The following is a 17,918-nucleotide window of genomic DNA, read 5'->3' as shown; positions in this document are numbered from 1 at the left end:
AGTGAAGAACTGAAGTCTTTCTTGAGTTATGTTAGAACTATTACTCTATTAAATCAAGAGTCAAGTGTTAAAAGTCACCTTAACTTAAAATCAATGACTTGGCACCTACAGGGTATTAAGATATGAACAAAATAAAATACAAACCTCCAGAAGTCCATTTTTCTTATTGTTCATTTTATATAATTCTCACAGTATGTCTGAAGTATTATTGTCTTTTGTCATGCAAATAGACTATTTTAAAAAAGGAAGGAATGATAGCTAATATATTTTCTATACAGGACACATGGCTATGAAAATTATTCACATACAATACTGCAGCTGTACCTTTCAGCAAATTTTAAATTCCTAAAGGACAGAACTGTCCAATTTTTGAGATGCCAATAAATTTTTACAACTATAAGTAGCGATGAGTTAGTCTCTCATACTGATTAACTAGGAAAACACATTAAGATAATAATGATATATGGTTGTATTTTATGAAACTCTAGATTTTGGGAAGTACAAATATATGTGACAAATATATTGCCTTATTCTCAAAATGAAATAATGTGAATCCTAAACTTACTATAATTTCACAAAAATAATTTTAAAACTGGCTGAAAGAATTGAACTCTGCTTTTATTCTGTTATTCAAGCAGAAATACTTGTGGTGAAAAAATTGTGTATCCTTTGTTGAAATATCTTTGTGTGTGTGTGTGTGTGTGTGCATGTGTGCCTGCCAGTACTGGGACTTGAGCTCAGAGCCTGGGCATAGTCCCTGAGTGATTTTTGCTCAGGGATAGTACTCTACCACTTGAGCCACAGATTCAATTCTGGGTTTTTTGGTACTTAACTGGTGATGTGTCTCACAAACTTTCTTGCCCAGGCTGCCTTTGAATGGTGATCCTCAGATCTCAGCTTTCTTTAGCAAGGACTATAGGTATGAGCCACTCTTACATGATTTGTTGAGATATCTCTATAAATAAGATCATGAAGAATTTAAGGTTCAAATAAAATGTTACTGGCTGAACTTTAAGCAAGAAACTAAGAACCCTGTTCTTTTCCTAGTGTATGTGTAGAGTTTATTATCTTAAAAATGGTTCTGAAGATATAATAAATAAGTTAGGACAGAGGCCATCAATCTCTATGAAGTAAATTATATATCAGTAGGTGATTCTTCTCTAGCTACTTAACACTGCTTCTTTGGTTTAAATGCTACCACTCCTTTGTTCCTCTATAGATTAGGTGGAAAAGTGGAAGAATTCTCCTTTTCTGTTTCTCTTCCTCCCCTGGACATTGGGTGTTGAATCTAGGATCTTGTGCAAGCATGCTAGGTAAGCACTTTTTTTGTGTGGGGGGAGGCGTCAGTCAGGGGGCCTGAACTCTGGGCCTCGGCGCTGTCCCTTGAACTCTTCAGCTCAAGGCTAGCGCTTTACCACTTGAGCCACAGAGCCACTTCTGGTTTTCTGGTGGTTAACTGGAGATAAGAGTCTCAAGGACTTTTGTGCCTGGGCTGGCTTTGAATTACAATCCTCAGCTCTCAGCCTCTTGAGTAGCTAGGAATATAGGTGTGATCCACTGATACCCAGATGAGGCAAGCACTTTTACCATTGGCTTATAAATTTTCAAATTTCCTTCCTATTGTCTCATTTTCAGTGGATGGTTTAAGGAGAGTGATCTGCACTTAATAAGCAAACTCTGGTGTGCTATGGCAATGGCATATCCAGAGTTGCACACAACACTGGAAAAGAAACATTACATCCTTCTAATCACTTTATAAAGTTAAAGCCTTATGGCTGCATAAATATTTCAGTCTAGTTTGTAGATACAGCCATTCAATGACTAGCACTTAAGGTTTTAGATATAGTTGGTAAGAAGAATAGAAGGTATGAAATGAAGTCACTTGCCAGATGTTTTGGCACAAGCTTATAATCCCAGCATTAGAACAGGTTGTTCTGTAGTTAGAGACCAGTAGAGGCTATGTAGCACGATCTTACCTAAAAAAAGATGTTTAGGGGCCGGGAGTTTGGCTTAGTGGTTGAGTGCTTGCCTAGCATGCACGAAGACCCGGGTTTGATTCCTCGGTACTACATACCTAGAAAAAAGCCAGAAGTGGTGCTGAGGCTCAAGTGGTAGAGCTCTAGCCTTGAGAAAGTCCAAGGACAGTGCTCAGGCCCTGAGCTCAAGCCCAGGACTGGCAAAAAAAAAAAAAAAGATGTTTATTATTTTGAAGGAAAATAAATGAAGAAATGTATTGTTTAATGGTTGTTTTAAATAAATGTTAATAATTATTATGCATATTAAGTATGGAAACATTATAAAAAGGAGTAAGTTAAAGTTTGCTACCAGTTCTACTGTCCAGAAACAAAATAACATTTGATTAAATCTAAAAAAAGACTCATATAAAAGTAGAATATTACAATATAAGCCACATATAAACAAATTAATTTTGCTTAAATTTGACAGATAAGCAAAACTGAAGGAGTAAATAAAATTGTACTCAAATCATAGAAATGTCAGGGTCTCATGGAGTCTGTGAAAGGCTGGTGTTTAAACAGCTGTCTTTCTGCTCTGAGAGATATAATCTACCCTGATGCTGCCATCCTCCTACTTCTCCCATCCTCTAAAGTTTTATAACTTCAAAAAAAATCTGAGATACGTAACACATTCTAGTTTACAGTGTTAATACTGTCGATACTTTCAAAGGCATGAAATGATTTTGAAAGCTAGAAGGCTCCATGCTGAGAAACTTTACAAATGGTCTTTTAAAGACAGCACAAATATGTACTGCTGTAAAAGTGCCACATAGCTACCTCAGGGACGTGAGATTCTGTTGTTTGTGAGACTTTGTTCTCCTGATGTCTGGGAATATGAAATTCATTTCCAAGCAGAATTGCTGAATTTCACAAGGTAATGTACAGAATGTTGTAATAAAATCTGGATATTCCTTGCTTCTAATATTTCTGTAATTCAGTCTAAAAAAGGCCAATCAAGTTTGCCTGGAAAGATTTTTCATGATTACTAATGTTGCTTTTTCTTAAGATTCAGGTATTTTTTTAGGTACTCCAATTTCCTTGCTGTACTAACATCATATTACTGAAACTAAAGATGACATAATTTTTACTGTAATTATAAAGATGCCTTACAATTACAGTTATTTTTAGAATGGCAACAATATTTGGCAGCTCAATTCTGTGGTGGTCTTCTGATATTTTTCCCTAAAGAGACCATCATAAGGTTTTCTATCTTATCTCTAATGGGTTTTTCAGTGTGACTGGACATTCCAATCACTTGAGGGATGTTTAAAAACAAGCCTGCCCAGATCCTACCTTAGATCAGAATGTTTGGGAATGTTTAAAAAAGCCTGTAGTACTTTATGAGCTACATCCTTCTTAAATTGTTTTTAAAAACGAATTAAGTAGTTGTACAAAGAGGTTATAATTCCAGAAGGTTGTAAGTACCCTTCCACTGTTCTCCCCAGCTGTTCCCTGTCCCGTCCCTATCCTCAAGCTAAGCAGAACATGGTCTTACTATTTGCTGAAGCTGGTCTCAAACTTAGGGATTTGAAGGATTCTCTCATCTTAGCCTACTGAGTACAGCTGTATCCACGGATAGGACCACCATGCCACTATGCATTGTAAATCTAAATGGACAAGATTACAAACAACTCAGAAAATGCACTTTTTTTGGGGGGGGGCAGTCCTGGAGCTTGAACTCAGGGCTTGAGCACAGTCCTTGGGCTTTCTTAAGGGTAGAGCTGTATCACTTGAGCCACAGCATCATTTCAGGCTTTTTTTTACCCCCCTATGTATGTGGTAACGAGGAATCGAACCCTGGTCTTCATGCATGCTAGGCAAGCACTCTACCACTAGGCCAAACTCCTGGCCCCTCAGCTAGGAATCTTGACAGACAGATCTGCAAATGAACCATGTGAGAACCATGTCTCACAACCATGTTTGAGGTGCTGTGAGGCTCTGCATGTTGTTTCCTGGCCAAGTGAGCATGGCACATGGAGACGTGGCAAGGGGGCAAGTAGGCAGCCTAAAAGGCCAAATAAATCCTGGCTACCAGTGAATGACCGATGTCTTAGGCTGATGCCTCCACACAGCAATGCTGACAGATCACATAAAAAAAAAATCCAGCTCTCCATTTACTATTTTCCAATGTTTTTCTTTTGTATAAATGATGCTCAGTAAGTTGAAGGATCATGAACTACACATGGGTCTTACATGCTAGCATCAGCTGTTATCTCCCACTGATAATTATGAGCCATCCCAGGTTCTCTTCTAGTCCTGGGAAATTATTCCAAATAAAAGAGAAGCTAAATTACTTTTTTTCCTTTTTAGTGGGAACTACAAATTGAATACACGTTTTTCCTTCCTTCCTTTCTTTCTTTCTTTCTTTCTTTCTTTCTTTCTTTCTTTCTTTCTTTCTTTCTTTCTTTCTTTCTTTCTTTCTCTTTGTCTTTTCTTCTTTGGTACTGGAGAATCAAACCCAGGACCTTGCAGTTGCTAGGCAATCACTTTGCTACTGAGTTATATCCCAGCCCATGAACACAAGGTTTTGTGCATGCTAGGCAAGCTCTGTTTTACTGAGTTTTATTTCCTGTATTAATCTATACTTAACAGATCAAGTTAAATTACTCTTCGATGGGCATTAAGGAATTTCAAACACATGTAACAATTTTGACTAGCTGAATCATCAAAAGAGATAAGCAATATCCTAAGAATATAAAGCAAAAGTTGTTAAGTGAAACATATTATTCTAAGCTTTAGCATCCATGCTATCTCTTATAGGCAATAGTCTGTAAAGTGCTATAGTGAAGATGTATTTACAGTTTTATACACTGAGATACTTCGCATAGCAACATTCCACATGTATCAAGTGGACAATGTTCACCTGATAAAAAAAAAGTGGCAATAAAAAAGGAAACAGTTAAGTAGTTATCTCTGTTTCTAGAACCTCAAAGATCTCTTAGATAATCAAGAAGTTGGACATTCTTCAATGAACTAGTATCACCTTTAAGAAAAAGAAAAGAAAACCTTGCTTGGTGATTCCACAGAGGTTCTGGCCTTCTGTTTGCATAGTGATAGTGACAGGTGCAGCCTCTTTGGTGCCTCCATCTGTGGCTTGGCCCAGCACTCCAACTGGCCTCTTCACCAGTAAGAAGCATATGGGCTGGGACAGTATGAGCATCTCCTTTCTGTTGCTATTCACTTCCTGCTTGTCTTAGTTTGTCCTTCTATTGACAGTACATCTCTTGGTTCTGACTCACTGCAAGTGTTAAACATGTTTTTACAGTAATAGTTGATATAAAGAAAACAACATACTTCTGACATATACATGACACATACTTCTGAATTAGGAAGGATAAAAAATGAATAGCACAAATCTGTCTGTCACCTAATGAACAAAATATCACTAATATCGCTCCAAAAACCTTTCCAGCCCCTAACAGGTAACTGCTATCCTAAAATTTATCACCCCTTCCTGAAAAATGGGTTTGCCTTATATATACATGCAAACAAATATACAAACATATATATATGTGTGGTTTAACTATAAATTATCTATTTTTGCCTATGCTGAGGCCTTTAAAATGGCTATCATGTCATATGCAATCATATTGGGATTTTTTTTTATGTAGTACTGGGATTATAAACTCAAGGTTTGTGCTTGCTAAGTAGTTGCTACCCTATGTGTTCCATGTAGCAAGGATGGCAGACATGTTTGGCTTTATTGATTGAAGGAAGTCTCACCAAGTTTTTGCTGGGACTGGCCTTGAACTGCATTAACCTCCTGATCTCCAACTCCCCAGTAGCTGAGATTAAAGACATAAGCAACATGTCTTGATCTGGCTTGCTTTTTCAAAAAACACAAATTTTTCCAACATTTGTATGTGTTGGTATTTATATATTATGCATTCAGTTTTTCTGATCTATATAATATTCTTGTCCACATAAAGTGGTATTTTTGGTAGAGTTTTCTTTTAAAGATCTTTGCAAACATCTCTTGGTACATATATGCCAAATTCTTTTATGGTACACTGCTAGTTGTGCAACTACTGGATTATAGGGTATGTAAATGATTAACTCTGTAAGTTAGGGCCAAAGTCTTTTTCAAAGCTGTTCTAGCATCTTACTTTTACTGGCATTATAGAGTATCTGGTTGCTCTGTGCTTCCTTGTTAGCACTTGGTATTTTTCAGGCTTCTTACGTTTTGCAATGTAGTAAGTATTAAGCATATAAAGTAGGACTTCAGTATTTCTTGATTTACACTTTGTTTGAAAACTAGTATTTTTTTTCCTTTTATATGCCTAGTTGCCATTGATTTTCTATGTATTTTAAAGAATTATTTATATCTTCTGATCAGTATACATTGTTATAAGGTACAAAGCTATCTCCATTTTTCTTTTTCTTTTTTTTTTTTTTTTTGCCAGTCCTGGGCTTGAGCTCAGGGCCTGAGCACTGTCCTTGGACTTTCTCAAGGCTAGAACTCTACCACTTGAGCCTCAGCACCACTTCCAGCTTTTTTCTATGTATGTGGTACCGAGGAATCGAACCCGGGTCTTCATGCATGCTAGGCAAGCACTTTAACCACTAGGCCAAACTCCCGGCCTCCATTTTTCTTAATGTAATGAAACTGCAATTCTAGTGCTCGCTTCTGTAACAGTGTCTCTTCCCTTGCCCTTAAGTTAGATAAGAATTGGAGAAAAGAACAATTTATTTAAAAACGCATAAATCCTGGCCAGGTGTCAGTGGCTCACACCTGTAAACCTGGCTATTCAGAAGACAGATCTAAGGATCATAGTTCAAAGCCAGCTTGGGGAAGTAAAGTCTGTGACACTCTTATTTCCAATGAAGCATCGAAAAAATCTGGAAGTGGAACTATGGCTCAAGTGGTAGAGTGCTAGCCTTGAATAAAAAAAGTAAGAGAAAGCAGCATGCCTGTGTGTTTACAATTGCACATGCTCTCACATGCTCACACATGTGCACATACACAAAAATACACATATAATCATACATCCTTAAAAAAAGTTTGACAAAAATTGTACTTATTTTCTTCCTTATATAACTGTAACCCCTCTGTATATTACGCTTCACCATGGATCTTTAAAATAATTGGATGCTTTCCACACAAATTGGCAGAGATAAAATATTCTCAGGAATGAAGTAGAAATGGAATCTTGATGGGGGAGGAGCTGATACATGAGTTTATGTGTTGGGGGAAGTCCTTAGAAACTGATCTCAATAAAGCTGATTTAAATTGTAAAACATACTAGTAATGATTATAACACAGGAAGATGGAATTGCATCTTGTTAAGATCTTTGTGTATGGTCAGGCTGTCACTTAGCTGTGTTACTTAGTAGCCTGTGAGTGGTTGCCCTGGGCCACTCATCTTCCATCTCTCAGGTGGGGCTTTCTTGTGAAATGAAGATAACAATACTTATAATCATTAGCATTGTGAGGGGCAAAAAAGGAATTTGAAAGTATTTAGAACAAATCAGATGCAGAACCAGCATGATACATATTATCCTATTAAAAATTATCAAGTACTTTCTGTATGATTTATTGTAGGATCTGAAAAATTTTTGATTGCCATGGCATGATTTTCTCTTATCTTTCCTTCTGAAAGTTCAAATGTTCTAGTTTTCACATAGGCAGGTAATTCACTAATAATTTAATTTTTCAGCTTGTTGCTATTTCCTCTGAGAGATAACCAAGTTGTCACAACTCTACTAGTTAAATTAAAAATATTTTTCTATTTTCTCACTGTTTTTATTTTATTTTATGTTGCCCAAGCTGGAATTGAACATTTGGCTCAAGTGAACCTTGTCTCCACCTCCCAAATAGCTCCACATAGGCATGCACCAATGTGCCTATCTGGATTTCCCACAGAATTTTTCCTGAGGTAGACTGCAAGTTGAACTAAGACCTTCATGTTTGCCAGGTAAACCCTCTACTAGACTCTTGAGTTAGGTTTTCATACAAGCCTGGGTTAGTTACTAGATTCCTTACAGTGTTCCATTAACGTTAGTAATATCAACTGATTCAAAAATACTACTGTCTTTACGTCACTATTTTACATATAATCAGGCAAGTCTTCATTTCCTGTACTTCACAGATGTATTACCTGATTGTGCACTTTTCCCTATAAATTTCAAATCATTAGGTTTGTAATAGTTTCGATTTTCAATGTCAATATCCCCTAAAGGCCCATGTGTTGAAGGTATGGCTCTCAGCTGTGATCCAGTGAAGGGGTGGAAAACCTTCAGAGGAAGTTAAGTCATTAGGGGCATACCTTAGAAGAGGATATGCATTGCAACCCTAGATTACAGTTTGCCATGAGGCGAACAAGACTTCTGAACCACATGTTTCCACCATGATGTACTATATTATACCTCCACAGGCCCAAAATAAGAGGGCCAAACGGATTGAAATCTACAAGAAAATGAGCCAAAACATTCTGTATTTATAACTCCATTTCTCTCCATGTTTTCTCATAGAGACAGAAAGCAAACACTAATAAGAGAAGTAACATGAGAATAATACAATTTTTGTTAGAATCTAAGAATTTATAGATTAGGGAATAATTGATAATCATCAATCAATATTGATCCATTAACATGGACTATATTCGGACAGTCTTGTCTTTTAATCATATTTTAGAACTCTTTATGAGTTTTCATCTGTCTTTTAGTAATACTTTAATATACTGACATTCTGAATTATTTTCTACCATCTTTCATTTTCTCTCCTTACCACCACCTGAATCCTTAGTTCTGGCCTTCTATTTATTTCTAGCTTCCTTTCTCCTGTCTGTCTGAAGACTGCAGATTATTCTCCGAAACTCTTAAAATGATCATTTCTCCATACTTAATAGAAACCGTATCATTCTGTCCTCAGTCTTATAGCAAATTAAAAGAAAAAGAGGAAAACTAGAGAAAAAGGTGAGGAAAAGATAAAACAGAGAACAAGTACCAGTAATGACTTACTTTGAAGAACTCAGGTCTTTGAAGGAACAAAAGGAACTCTTTCTCTTTTCAACAGTTTCTGTCATCCACACATATTTAAAATTGCATCTAGGTAATGCTACCCTTTAGTTATAGTTCTGTCAGCACTTCCTTTACCTTTCTTAGTTATTTAAGGCACTCAAGGTCTGTCTCTCACTTTTTGTAACCATCACTCTTAGAGTGGTTTATTTACTACCTGATCTATTTTCCTTGATCTTTGTTTTAGGCAAGCTATTTTAGTTAAAGCCTGTAAGGATTTATGGAGATGAATATAGTTAAAGTGCCATAAGAAATTATGAGGATTTAGCTCAGTGATGAGAGTATGTGCTCATTATACAAGAAGCACTGGGTTTGATATCCAGTTATGGTCAATACATTGTAGAGACATTATGTGAATCCAAACAATTTGGCTTTTGTCCTGATTATCATACAAATAAAATTTAAAAAGTTAAGGAAACATGGGATGTCCTTCAATTTGTGAATCATGTTTCAAGAATTATAGTTATTCTATGAGTGATAAACAGATTATCATTCTTTAAAAAATGCTAACTTAAATTGGATGTGGCTCGCACCTGTCATTCTATATACCAAGGAGGTGGAGACCTGGGTGATCTTGGTTTGATGCCAGATCTGGCAGAATATCAACAACAAAAAGACTGCACTGAAGGTATGGCTCAAGAGTGTGACAACTAATGAACATGAAATCCTATTGAAAGCATGAGGCTCTGAGTTCAAGCCCTGGTCTGGCACATACACACAGATGAATTACTAACTTGTCTATCTTGTCATCTGTATTTAGTTGATTTTCTTATGGTTATTTTAAAATGAGGGGGACTGAAGTTTGGATGGGTTTGGTATGATGCCCCAGACCATACCTCTAGGCACTAGGTATGTTTCCAGTGTGCTTGTTCCCAGTGTTACATGACAAGGTCTGGAGCAAATGTGCTCAAGCATGCTGGGAGTTCTGGTTATAGAGGTTCCTTTGTTTGTTGTTCATGCCACCAAAGGGTTCATGTTGAGAGAACTGTCTGAGCTTGTTCGTGATGAGCTGGCTGTTTCAGCAGAGGAGAAAGAATGTAAGTAAATTCTATCTTCTGGCACGGGAGAGATAGATGTCTAAGTCTGTGTGTATGCTAGGATTGCTTTCCACTTTAAAGACAGAGAACCTGAGGAGCAAAGGAGAATAAAAATAAAAGATGCTTGTGTTTTGTGACAAGTTGCCTTTTAATGTGTTTAAGAAGACAGTTGTTACTTAACACATATTCTTTCCTTTTTCAGCTTTTTTTTTTGCTTTCTTTTGCCTCAAACCTTAAACTCTGTCAGTTCTAGCACTGGAAATTCAATTTCTTCTTCACTTAGGTGTCTCCTAAGAGGTGTCTCAATTGCCACATGCAGGGAATCCTCCAAGACTAGCTGTTAGTGCTTTAGCTGATCTCTTCCTTAAAGGGAAGGCCCCAGTTTTCTTTGCTGGTCTTTTCTCTCCCTAGACTCCAAATCCATATTAACTAATATGGGGTCTCTCTCCTTAGGCTATGGCTCTCACTGGTCGCTGTATCAGGAACTTCCCTTAGTCATCTTTGGCTGTCTAGATTTGGTTGTTTTCAAGCAGGTCCTGTGGCATGAACTCATGGCCTGGGTGCTGTCCCTGAGCTTCACCCCCGCCCCCCACTATTTCCTCAAGACTAGCACTCTACCACTGGAACCACAGTTCTACTTCTTTGGTGCTTAACTAAAAATTTGAGTCTCATGGGCTTTTCCTGCCCAGGTTGGCTTTGAACCTCTATTCTCAGGTCTTAGCCTTCAGAAGAGCTAAGATTACAGGTATGATCCTAGATTAGGCAATTTCTTTAAGGCTCATTTCAAATGTAATCTCTCTTGTGTTCTTTGATGATTCTCCAACTAGATATATAGATATAATCCCTTTCTTGTCTAACACTGGGTATTATCCTGGGTGTAACTCTTACAAGACTTGACATTCTGACCTGCACTGAAGATAGTATGTATCTAAACTGTCAGCTCCATTAACTATGTGTCACTGACCTTTGTAGTATAAGTAGCACTACAAAAGACATTCATATTTGTAGAAATTGATTAAAAACAAAAATCTGATTTTCATAAAGTCAAAGTACCTCATGAAAGCGTTCTGTATCCAGAGAATTCCATCAATGTAAGAACTGGTCAAAAGAATCTAGAGAATAGACTTATTATTACTTTAAAGATCAGATTCAGTAATTGGGACACTTAAATTTCTAGATGCAGATACAATGATGGGAGATAGCTGCTAAGTCAAGAAAAATATTCAGAATTGCCCAAATGAGAAGCTCAAAGACAAGCCTAGAAAAGGCTAAAACAATTCAAAGGCATTCGTGATAGGTGGTATAATTCTATTTATTTCTTGACTTTAGTTCTGTTTGGATAAGTACTGAGTTTCAGGCTTTCAAAGCAGTGAGGTTTTGACAAGATGGCAAATGTTGAACGACGTATTGCAATTAAAGCTACTAAGCAATGGACCTCCCCAACAAAGACCCAAACTCAAAATTTAGCTCCTCCTCCCAAGGGGAAATCAGAAAGATAAAACTGGTAATGTTAATTTGGGAAGAACCACAATTTATAGAGCGAATCAGGGATGCCTGTCACCTGATATATAAACATTTCACAAAGGTAGTGTCTAATGTACTACGTCATGGTTGTTTATTTGGTGATTTTTTTTTTTTCTTAAAGAAGGGACACAGGGCAAAAGGTGGGAAGGAGGGGAGAAAGTGATTGTCAACACTGTTTACACAAATACTTTTGTAGGACGGACAAGATGACGATTTCTTCCCCGTCCCCCCCGCCCCCCCCCTTATGGACATGTTGAATACAATGAAATAAACCAATAATAACCTGAACAAAGGCAACAGGCACCTGCAAGCTCTCAATCACTTTGCAAATATTTCCACACCGAACGGTGCCAAATTCGGTGGATGTGGTGGAGCCGGGCTTGGGGGTGGGGGTCACCTTTCAAATACTACAAGATCCTTTCAACAGAAGGCGGACGCCCGGGGACAACTGGGACCCCCTTCCCGGGGCTCCAGAGCCCAGAGCGCTCTCGGATTTTCAGACGAATCTCTCCTCCTACCACACGTGACCGAATGGCAAACAGCCGCCGAGAGAGACACCGCCACGCACCGGCCGCGGGATACAAAGGCTCACCGCCGCCGCCGCCGCCGCCGGGTCCGCGGGAGGACCGCGGGGCCAGCCTCCCGCGCTCGGCGTCTGCGGAGCTTGCGTAGGGCGCCGCCGCGAGACGCGCCGTTCCCGGGCCCGCAGGGCGGTGCCGCGCAGCGCAGCGCGGCGCAGGGAGCGGGGAGCGCGCGTCGCCGGCCCAGCGCGCCTGCCCACCCAGCGCCGCCGGAGCAGGGGCGCCCAGCCGCACGCCGGGAGCCGCGCCTCAGCAGCCTTCGTCGTCGCCGGGCCGACAACCCGGCCACCGGGAGCTTCGCCGCGACTTGGACCAGGGTGAGAAGGCTGAGGGCTCCGGGTCACCGAGCAGGCCCCGGACCGGGCCATCCTGTCCCCGTCCCCCTCCCCCCACCTCCGCTTCTCCACCCGCTCGGGCCTTCCCTTTTCCTCCGCGCTCCGGCGCCTCCCCCGGGGACCTCGGCGCGAGCTGCGGGGCGCCGTGAGCGGCACTTACACCACGGCTCTGGAGATCATCCAGGACACCATCTTCCCGGGGACCAGTGCCTCAACTCCGGGCCGGGTGGGTGCTGAGCTCGGCGGACTAGGCCGCCAACGGCAGGCCGCGCGCTCGCCGGCTGCTCGCGCTTCCCGGGGCCGCGCTGGCGCCCTCGGGAGCCGGGCCCGGTGTCTGCGCGCCTCGGCCCGATCTACGAGGCGGTCGGTCCCCCGCCCGTCCCCTCCCGTCCCCGCCCGTCCGCCCCGCCGCGGCCGTGACTGTCGGCCCCGCCCCTGCGCTCTGCTGATAGGCGGCGGCGGCGGTGGTGGTGGCGGCGGCGGCGGCGGCGGCGGCTGAGGCGGCGGTGGAGCGTGGGCCCGGTCGGGGCCGAGCGGAGGGTCCGGGGCATCTGGACCAACGAGACCCTTGCTGAAGCCTCAGGGCTTCGCAGCCGCGGCCCGGGTTCCTGCCTCGGCGTTCTGACCTCCCTTCCCCGCCTCCCCGGGGCCTGGGGACGCCCGCCTGGTTGGTGAGAGGAGGTGGGAGGCCGAGCACCCGGACTTGAGGGTAGGGGTCGTTTGTTGCATGTGTGGGGTTTAAAAAAAAAAAAAGGAGGTGAAGCGGGATCTGTGTCCGCCCCAATCGTGTGGATCGGGCCTTTGGATTCTTGGGGAGCCCAAGGTTTTGAGAAGTGCTCGTCTACATCCGGTCCCCACACACGTTGGAGGAGGCCCGGGCACCAAGGGCATCCTCACGGGGTACCGCATTTCAAGGGGAACCGAAATAATAACGTCGGGAGCGCCTCGCACAGGCCTCGGCCGTGCGCCTCGCGGCTCGTGGTGCAGTGCAGGGAGGGGCCGGGGAGAGCCTTGGGTTTCTTGTTTGCGGTAGTGGGTGTTAGTGGTATTGCTGTTCTGGGCCTCTTAAGGGCACCTTTGCCTCGGAGCCTGTGCAAAGGTTGTTTGCACAGATTTCCAGTTATTTCCGCGAGCCTGCCAGATACTCAGAGCAAAAGCAAAAAGCTGGACCTAGGGTTCTTGATCACCAGTGTCTAGGTTGCGGAGGTTGGATTACTAATACCTTCCAGTTCTTGCAGATACCGTTTAAAAGGAGAACGTTGGAACTTCTGTTTTGTCGTTGTCATTGTTGTCAGTACCAGATTGTGTTCGTCTTAATTTACTTTTTGCTTTCAGTGAAAACAGTCCTGTAGATTGTTCTACTCTTCAAATAGTAGGAAGAAGAAAGCATCAATGAAAGGGCCTGGAGCCTTTAATTAAAGTAGTGGAAAAAAAAAATGTGATCCCTTGGTTCGTGACATACTGTAATTTATTTATTTTTGTCCCTCAGTTTCCTCCTAATAAAAAGAGGCTAATAATACTATACCCTGCCTCTTGCTTTCAGGAGTAATATAGGAGGCATTGCTAAATAGTATGTTTAAGAGCGGTCTGACTTGCTTGGAATAAAATCAAGGGTTAGGTAAAGATTCTCTTGAGTTTTCAGTTCTCAGGGTCAACCAATTAAGTAATATTTTGATTATGAAAGAAAAGAGATCAGGGTTGAGGGTGGTTTAGCTTAGCAATACAGCTCTTGCTCACCATGCGTTTTGCTCTGTTTCATCCATCCCCTCCCCCCCTCCAGCATGCACAGATGCACCAAGGCACACAAGAAATGACGAAATTATAAATGGCTTCTCTTCTTGGCTTTACTTTTTTATTATTATTGAGGATATAGTTTTATTTTACAAGTCATGATAGTGATTTGCATTTGTCTGAGTCTCTTAGTTTTTGCAGTATTCAGCATTATTTGCAACTCACATGTGCCACATAGCATCACTTTTTTTTGTCCAGTATATGGCTTAAGTGCACTTTAGTATCTTTCGAATTATCTTTACATCCTTAATTTTTACTGTAGTCATCTCTGTGGACATTCAGAAGGTCCTTGATTTTTCTCAGGGCCCTCATGATTTACTGCTTCAATTATTGTACCTATTTTATTTATTTTTTCTTACACTTACTGGTTAATCTACTACATGGATGATAAAATGTTTGATAATAGGGATATGTCCAAGTATCTAGCCCATGATAGGGTAAATACCCAATTAAAATACCATTCTTTTAAGTATCAAACTTTAAAATATTTCAGCCATGTGTATTTCGGACCCCAGTGAAAGGTTTTGAAGGGGGAGGGGTGTCATTTCAGTGAGTTGTGAATGTATTAATGCTTTTAGACATTGCCGACCCCTTTCAGGAGTTCCTGGGATGCTGTGTCTTTAGCTTCATTTTATATGTTGTATATGTTATAGGCTCTGCCTTTTCCAATTTATGTTTCCATTTACTGTTTTTCTTCTGCTTACCTGAAGCATCCCCCTTCTCATCTCAGTAGGCCATGGGTTGGAAATCACCTACTGAATGTTGAGTCATTCTGACATTTCAAAAAGCCAGGTGTGTTTTCTCTCTTTAATACTACAGGAACATGTTCTGAGAGGTTAACTCACTGGCTAGTGAATACATTCTCATTTGTATCAGACAAGACTCAAATCTATATTTATTGAGCTTTTTTACATTCTGTGATAGCTGAATTGGGTCTAAGGCAGTGGTTGCCAGTGGAAATTGCTCTCTAGGGGGATATTAGGAAGCATTTTTGGGGCTCTTGTAATGAACTAAGCCAGGAATTTTCCTTTTTTTTTTTTTAACTTTCTGTGAGACAGTCTTAGACAAAGAATGTTCCCATGTCCTTCATGATTCAGGAATGTCTTGCCTGACATCTAATTCTTGTAATTGTCTGAACCTAAACCCACTTTACATGCAAAATCATTATTTTCCTGCTTTTACATAATGCAACTATGGTGTCTGTTCAGGTAGGCTTTGTCTTGTTTATTTTTTGATCAAGAATTGTTAACAGTTTTCTAAAATTGTTTCAAAAACCAGCCTTGCATTTAGCGTAATCATATTTGGCTACTAGTTATCTTTTGTGTAGACAATCACATATCCAAGTTGATTGTAACTTTCACTTTACTGTTTCATTTATATTTGGTTAGGATAGATTGATTTGAAATTATCTATAGGAAGATTGTTATATTTATTTTAAGGTGGTAAAGCAGAAATTGGAAAACTTTATGGAAAGAGTTGAAGCTAATATGGTTGAGAAATTATTAGTGAAGTAAAAGTGAAGAGGACCTGTATGACAAATGCCTATCTTTTAATGTTGGCTATAGTTTCTATTATTGGACTGCCTGAGATAGTTGATCTGCTAATAGGCAGCCATTAGATAAGTGCTTTACTGTGTAAGGAAAGGCTCTAAGGAAAATGGTAGAAAAGGAAATACAGTAATACCTTCTGCAAAGGATTTTTTAGTGTGGTTTTGGAATGCTTGTGAGCTTTCCATTTAAGAAATAGAAAGTTTTTTTAAGTACTGAATGTAATTGTTTTGCTATTGTATATTGTTCCTAGTATTCTTACATTGTAGTGGTGAGTTATACTGCTGTGTGCTTCCTTCCTTTTGTTCTGCAGATCTGCAAAGACATTTTCCCTGTGTACTGAATTTAATCATGATGGAATCAGTATATTTAGGGGAGGGACCATTTTCTCCTCAGGAGACCATTTCTGCTATTTGTAATATGATGTCTGGCAACTCAAAGTATGCTTGCTGTTAAATGGGATGATAATGGTAGATCCAATGTAGAAGGCCTTAAGACTTAAGGGTAATTGGACTCAAAAGAATTGTGTTCTTCCACCTTTTCACTTAGTTGTCCTATGAAATATGTGGAATGTTCACTTGCTGCATGTTAACGGATTCATTTATTAGCAAATCAACAAAGTGAGAAGTATACCTAGAATAGCAGTACTTAGATAGTATCCAATCATGTAATAATTAATGAGTGTGCTAATGAGACCTAATACTAGGTCACTTGCTCATTTCTAATGGGAGAGAATGCAATGGCATGAAAACATTTTTATTTAGAAAAGGCTAAAATTACCAAACCAATCTATCTTTAATAGTACCTTAGAAAGTAGTGCTAGGATGAGTCTTTTTAAATTTTAAAAATTTTTTTTTTTAACCAGTCCTGGGGCATGAACTTCTTTTTCCTCTAACGCTTTACCACAGTAAAGCGTGGTACCACAGTACCACTTCCTGCTTTTTTCTGTATATGTGGACTCAAACCTAGGTCTTCGTGTATGCTAGACATGCACTCTACCACTTGTCACTAGGCCAAACTCCTGGCCCCTAGGAAGAGTGTTAATAAAAGACTGACTTAAAGAAGAAACGTTCTTTTTCCATCTGTTACCTCTTCTTTCCTATCCTGTTTACTTGTGGTATTATGTTTACAACAGAAATGATCTTTATGGCATCTGACCAAAAATACAAAAAGTGATAAAAATTGTGAATATGGGGTGTGTGTGTGGGGAGGAGCGGTAGAGGGAGTGGGAGAGGGAAAGAGGGAGAGGGAGAGGGACAGGGAGAGGAAGAAGGGAGAACTGGGTCTTGAACTTAGAGTCTAGGTTCTGTCCTTTAGCTTTTTCACTCAAGGCTGGCATTCTGCCACTTGAGCCATACCTCCACTTCCTGCTTTTTTGGTGATTAATTGGAGGAGGCTTTAATTCACAAACTTGATTTCTTGGGCTGGCTTTATTATGGCAGACTCAGATCTCAGATTCTTGAGTAGCTAGGATTATTGGCCTGAGCCACCATGTACCTGGCTTTGTGGACATTTTTAGTGGCTGTCACTTGTGTTAGTCAGCTTTCCATCGGTATCTGGAGGAATCATCTCAAAGAAAGACAGTTTTATTTGTTTTTTTTTCACAGTTCCAGAGGTCAGTTAGTGCCATATTTTTTGGTTGCAAAGTGAGGCAAAATGTCATGGCAGGGAGCATATAGCTGAGAAGGAGGTGAGGGGAGGGGGGAAAGGAGGAGGAGGAAGAGGAGGAGGAGGAGGAGGAGGAGGAGGAGGAGGAGGAGGAGGAGAAGGAGGAGGAGGAGGAGGAGGAGGAGGAGGAGGAGAGGTAGAGAGAAAGAGATGTAGAGATGTAGAGGAAGGACCAGAGTCTCTCAGTATGTGTATCCTAAACAGGCTTGCGTCACAGTGACCTACTTTGTCTAATTAGGCCCTACTTCTACCTCCTCAGGGTCAATAACCTCCTATTAGTGCCAGCAACTGGAGCCCAAGCCTTCAGCACTCTGGGGGTTCCCTGTAAACTATAACCAGCCTTCATCCTTGTAGAGTTTGACCTTGACAGCCAGATATCTCTTACACACACATCTTACATTGC

At 40.6% G+C, this 17,918-nt stretch overlaps 2 protein-coding genes across 6 annotated transcripts in view; one reads left to right on the top strand and one right to left on the bottom strand.

Annotated features, from left to right (window-relative positions):
- Nucleotides 1-17,918, bottom strand: part of Reep3 (receptor accessory protein 3) — a 92,546-nt gene that overhangs the window by 54,640 nt on the left and 19,988 nt on the right. For 2 of the 4 annotated variants that reach the window (XM_090346407.1, XM_090346403.1), the window contains exon 1: nucleotides 12,670-12,861. The exons of 1 other annotated variant lie outside the window; for it this stretch is intronic. Coding sequence is in view for 1 of the 3 variants with exons in the window: in XM_090346403.1 (XP_090202529.1) it covers nucleotides 12,670-12,701 (32 nt within the window). In the remaining 2 variants the exon portion in view is untranslated. Of the gene's footprint in view, nucleotides 1-11,122; nucleotides 11,179-12,669; nucleotides 12,862-17,918 lie in introns of those variants that run through there. One more of the 4 variants, XM_090346409.1, reaches the window with a different exon arrangement.
- The window catches only part of Jmjd1c (jumonji domain containing 1C), a 182,497-nt gene continuing 176,983 nt past the window's right edge, over nucleotides 12,405-17,918 (top strand). The window contains exon 1 of one of the 2 annotated variants that reach the window (XM_090346401.1): nucleotides 12,405-12,491. The gene's annotated coding sequence lies outside the window, so the exon portion shown is untranslated. Of the gene's footprint in view, nucleotides 12,492-13,149; nucleotides 13,219-17,918 lie in introns of those variants that run through there. The other variant, XM_090346402.1, reaches the window with a different exon arrangement.

The sequence above is a fragment of the Megascapheus bottae genome, chromosome 15, assembly GCF_031878675.1.
Source record: "Megascapheus bottae isolate mThoBot1 chromosome 15, mThoBot2.hap1, whole genome shotgun sequence".
Taxonomy (NCBI): domain Eukaryota; kingdom Metazoa; phylum Chordata; class Mammalia; order Rodentia; family Geomyidae; genus Megascapheus; species Megascapheus bottae.
This window is presented reverse-complemented; position numbering and strand designations above follow the sequence as displayed.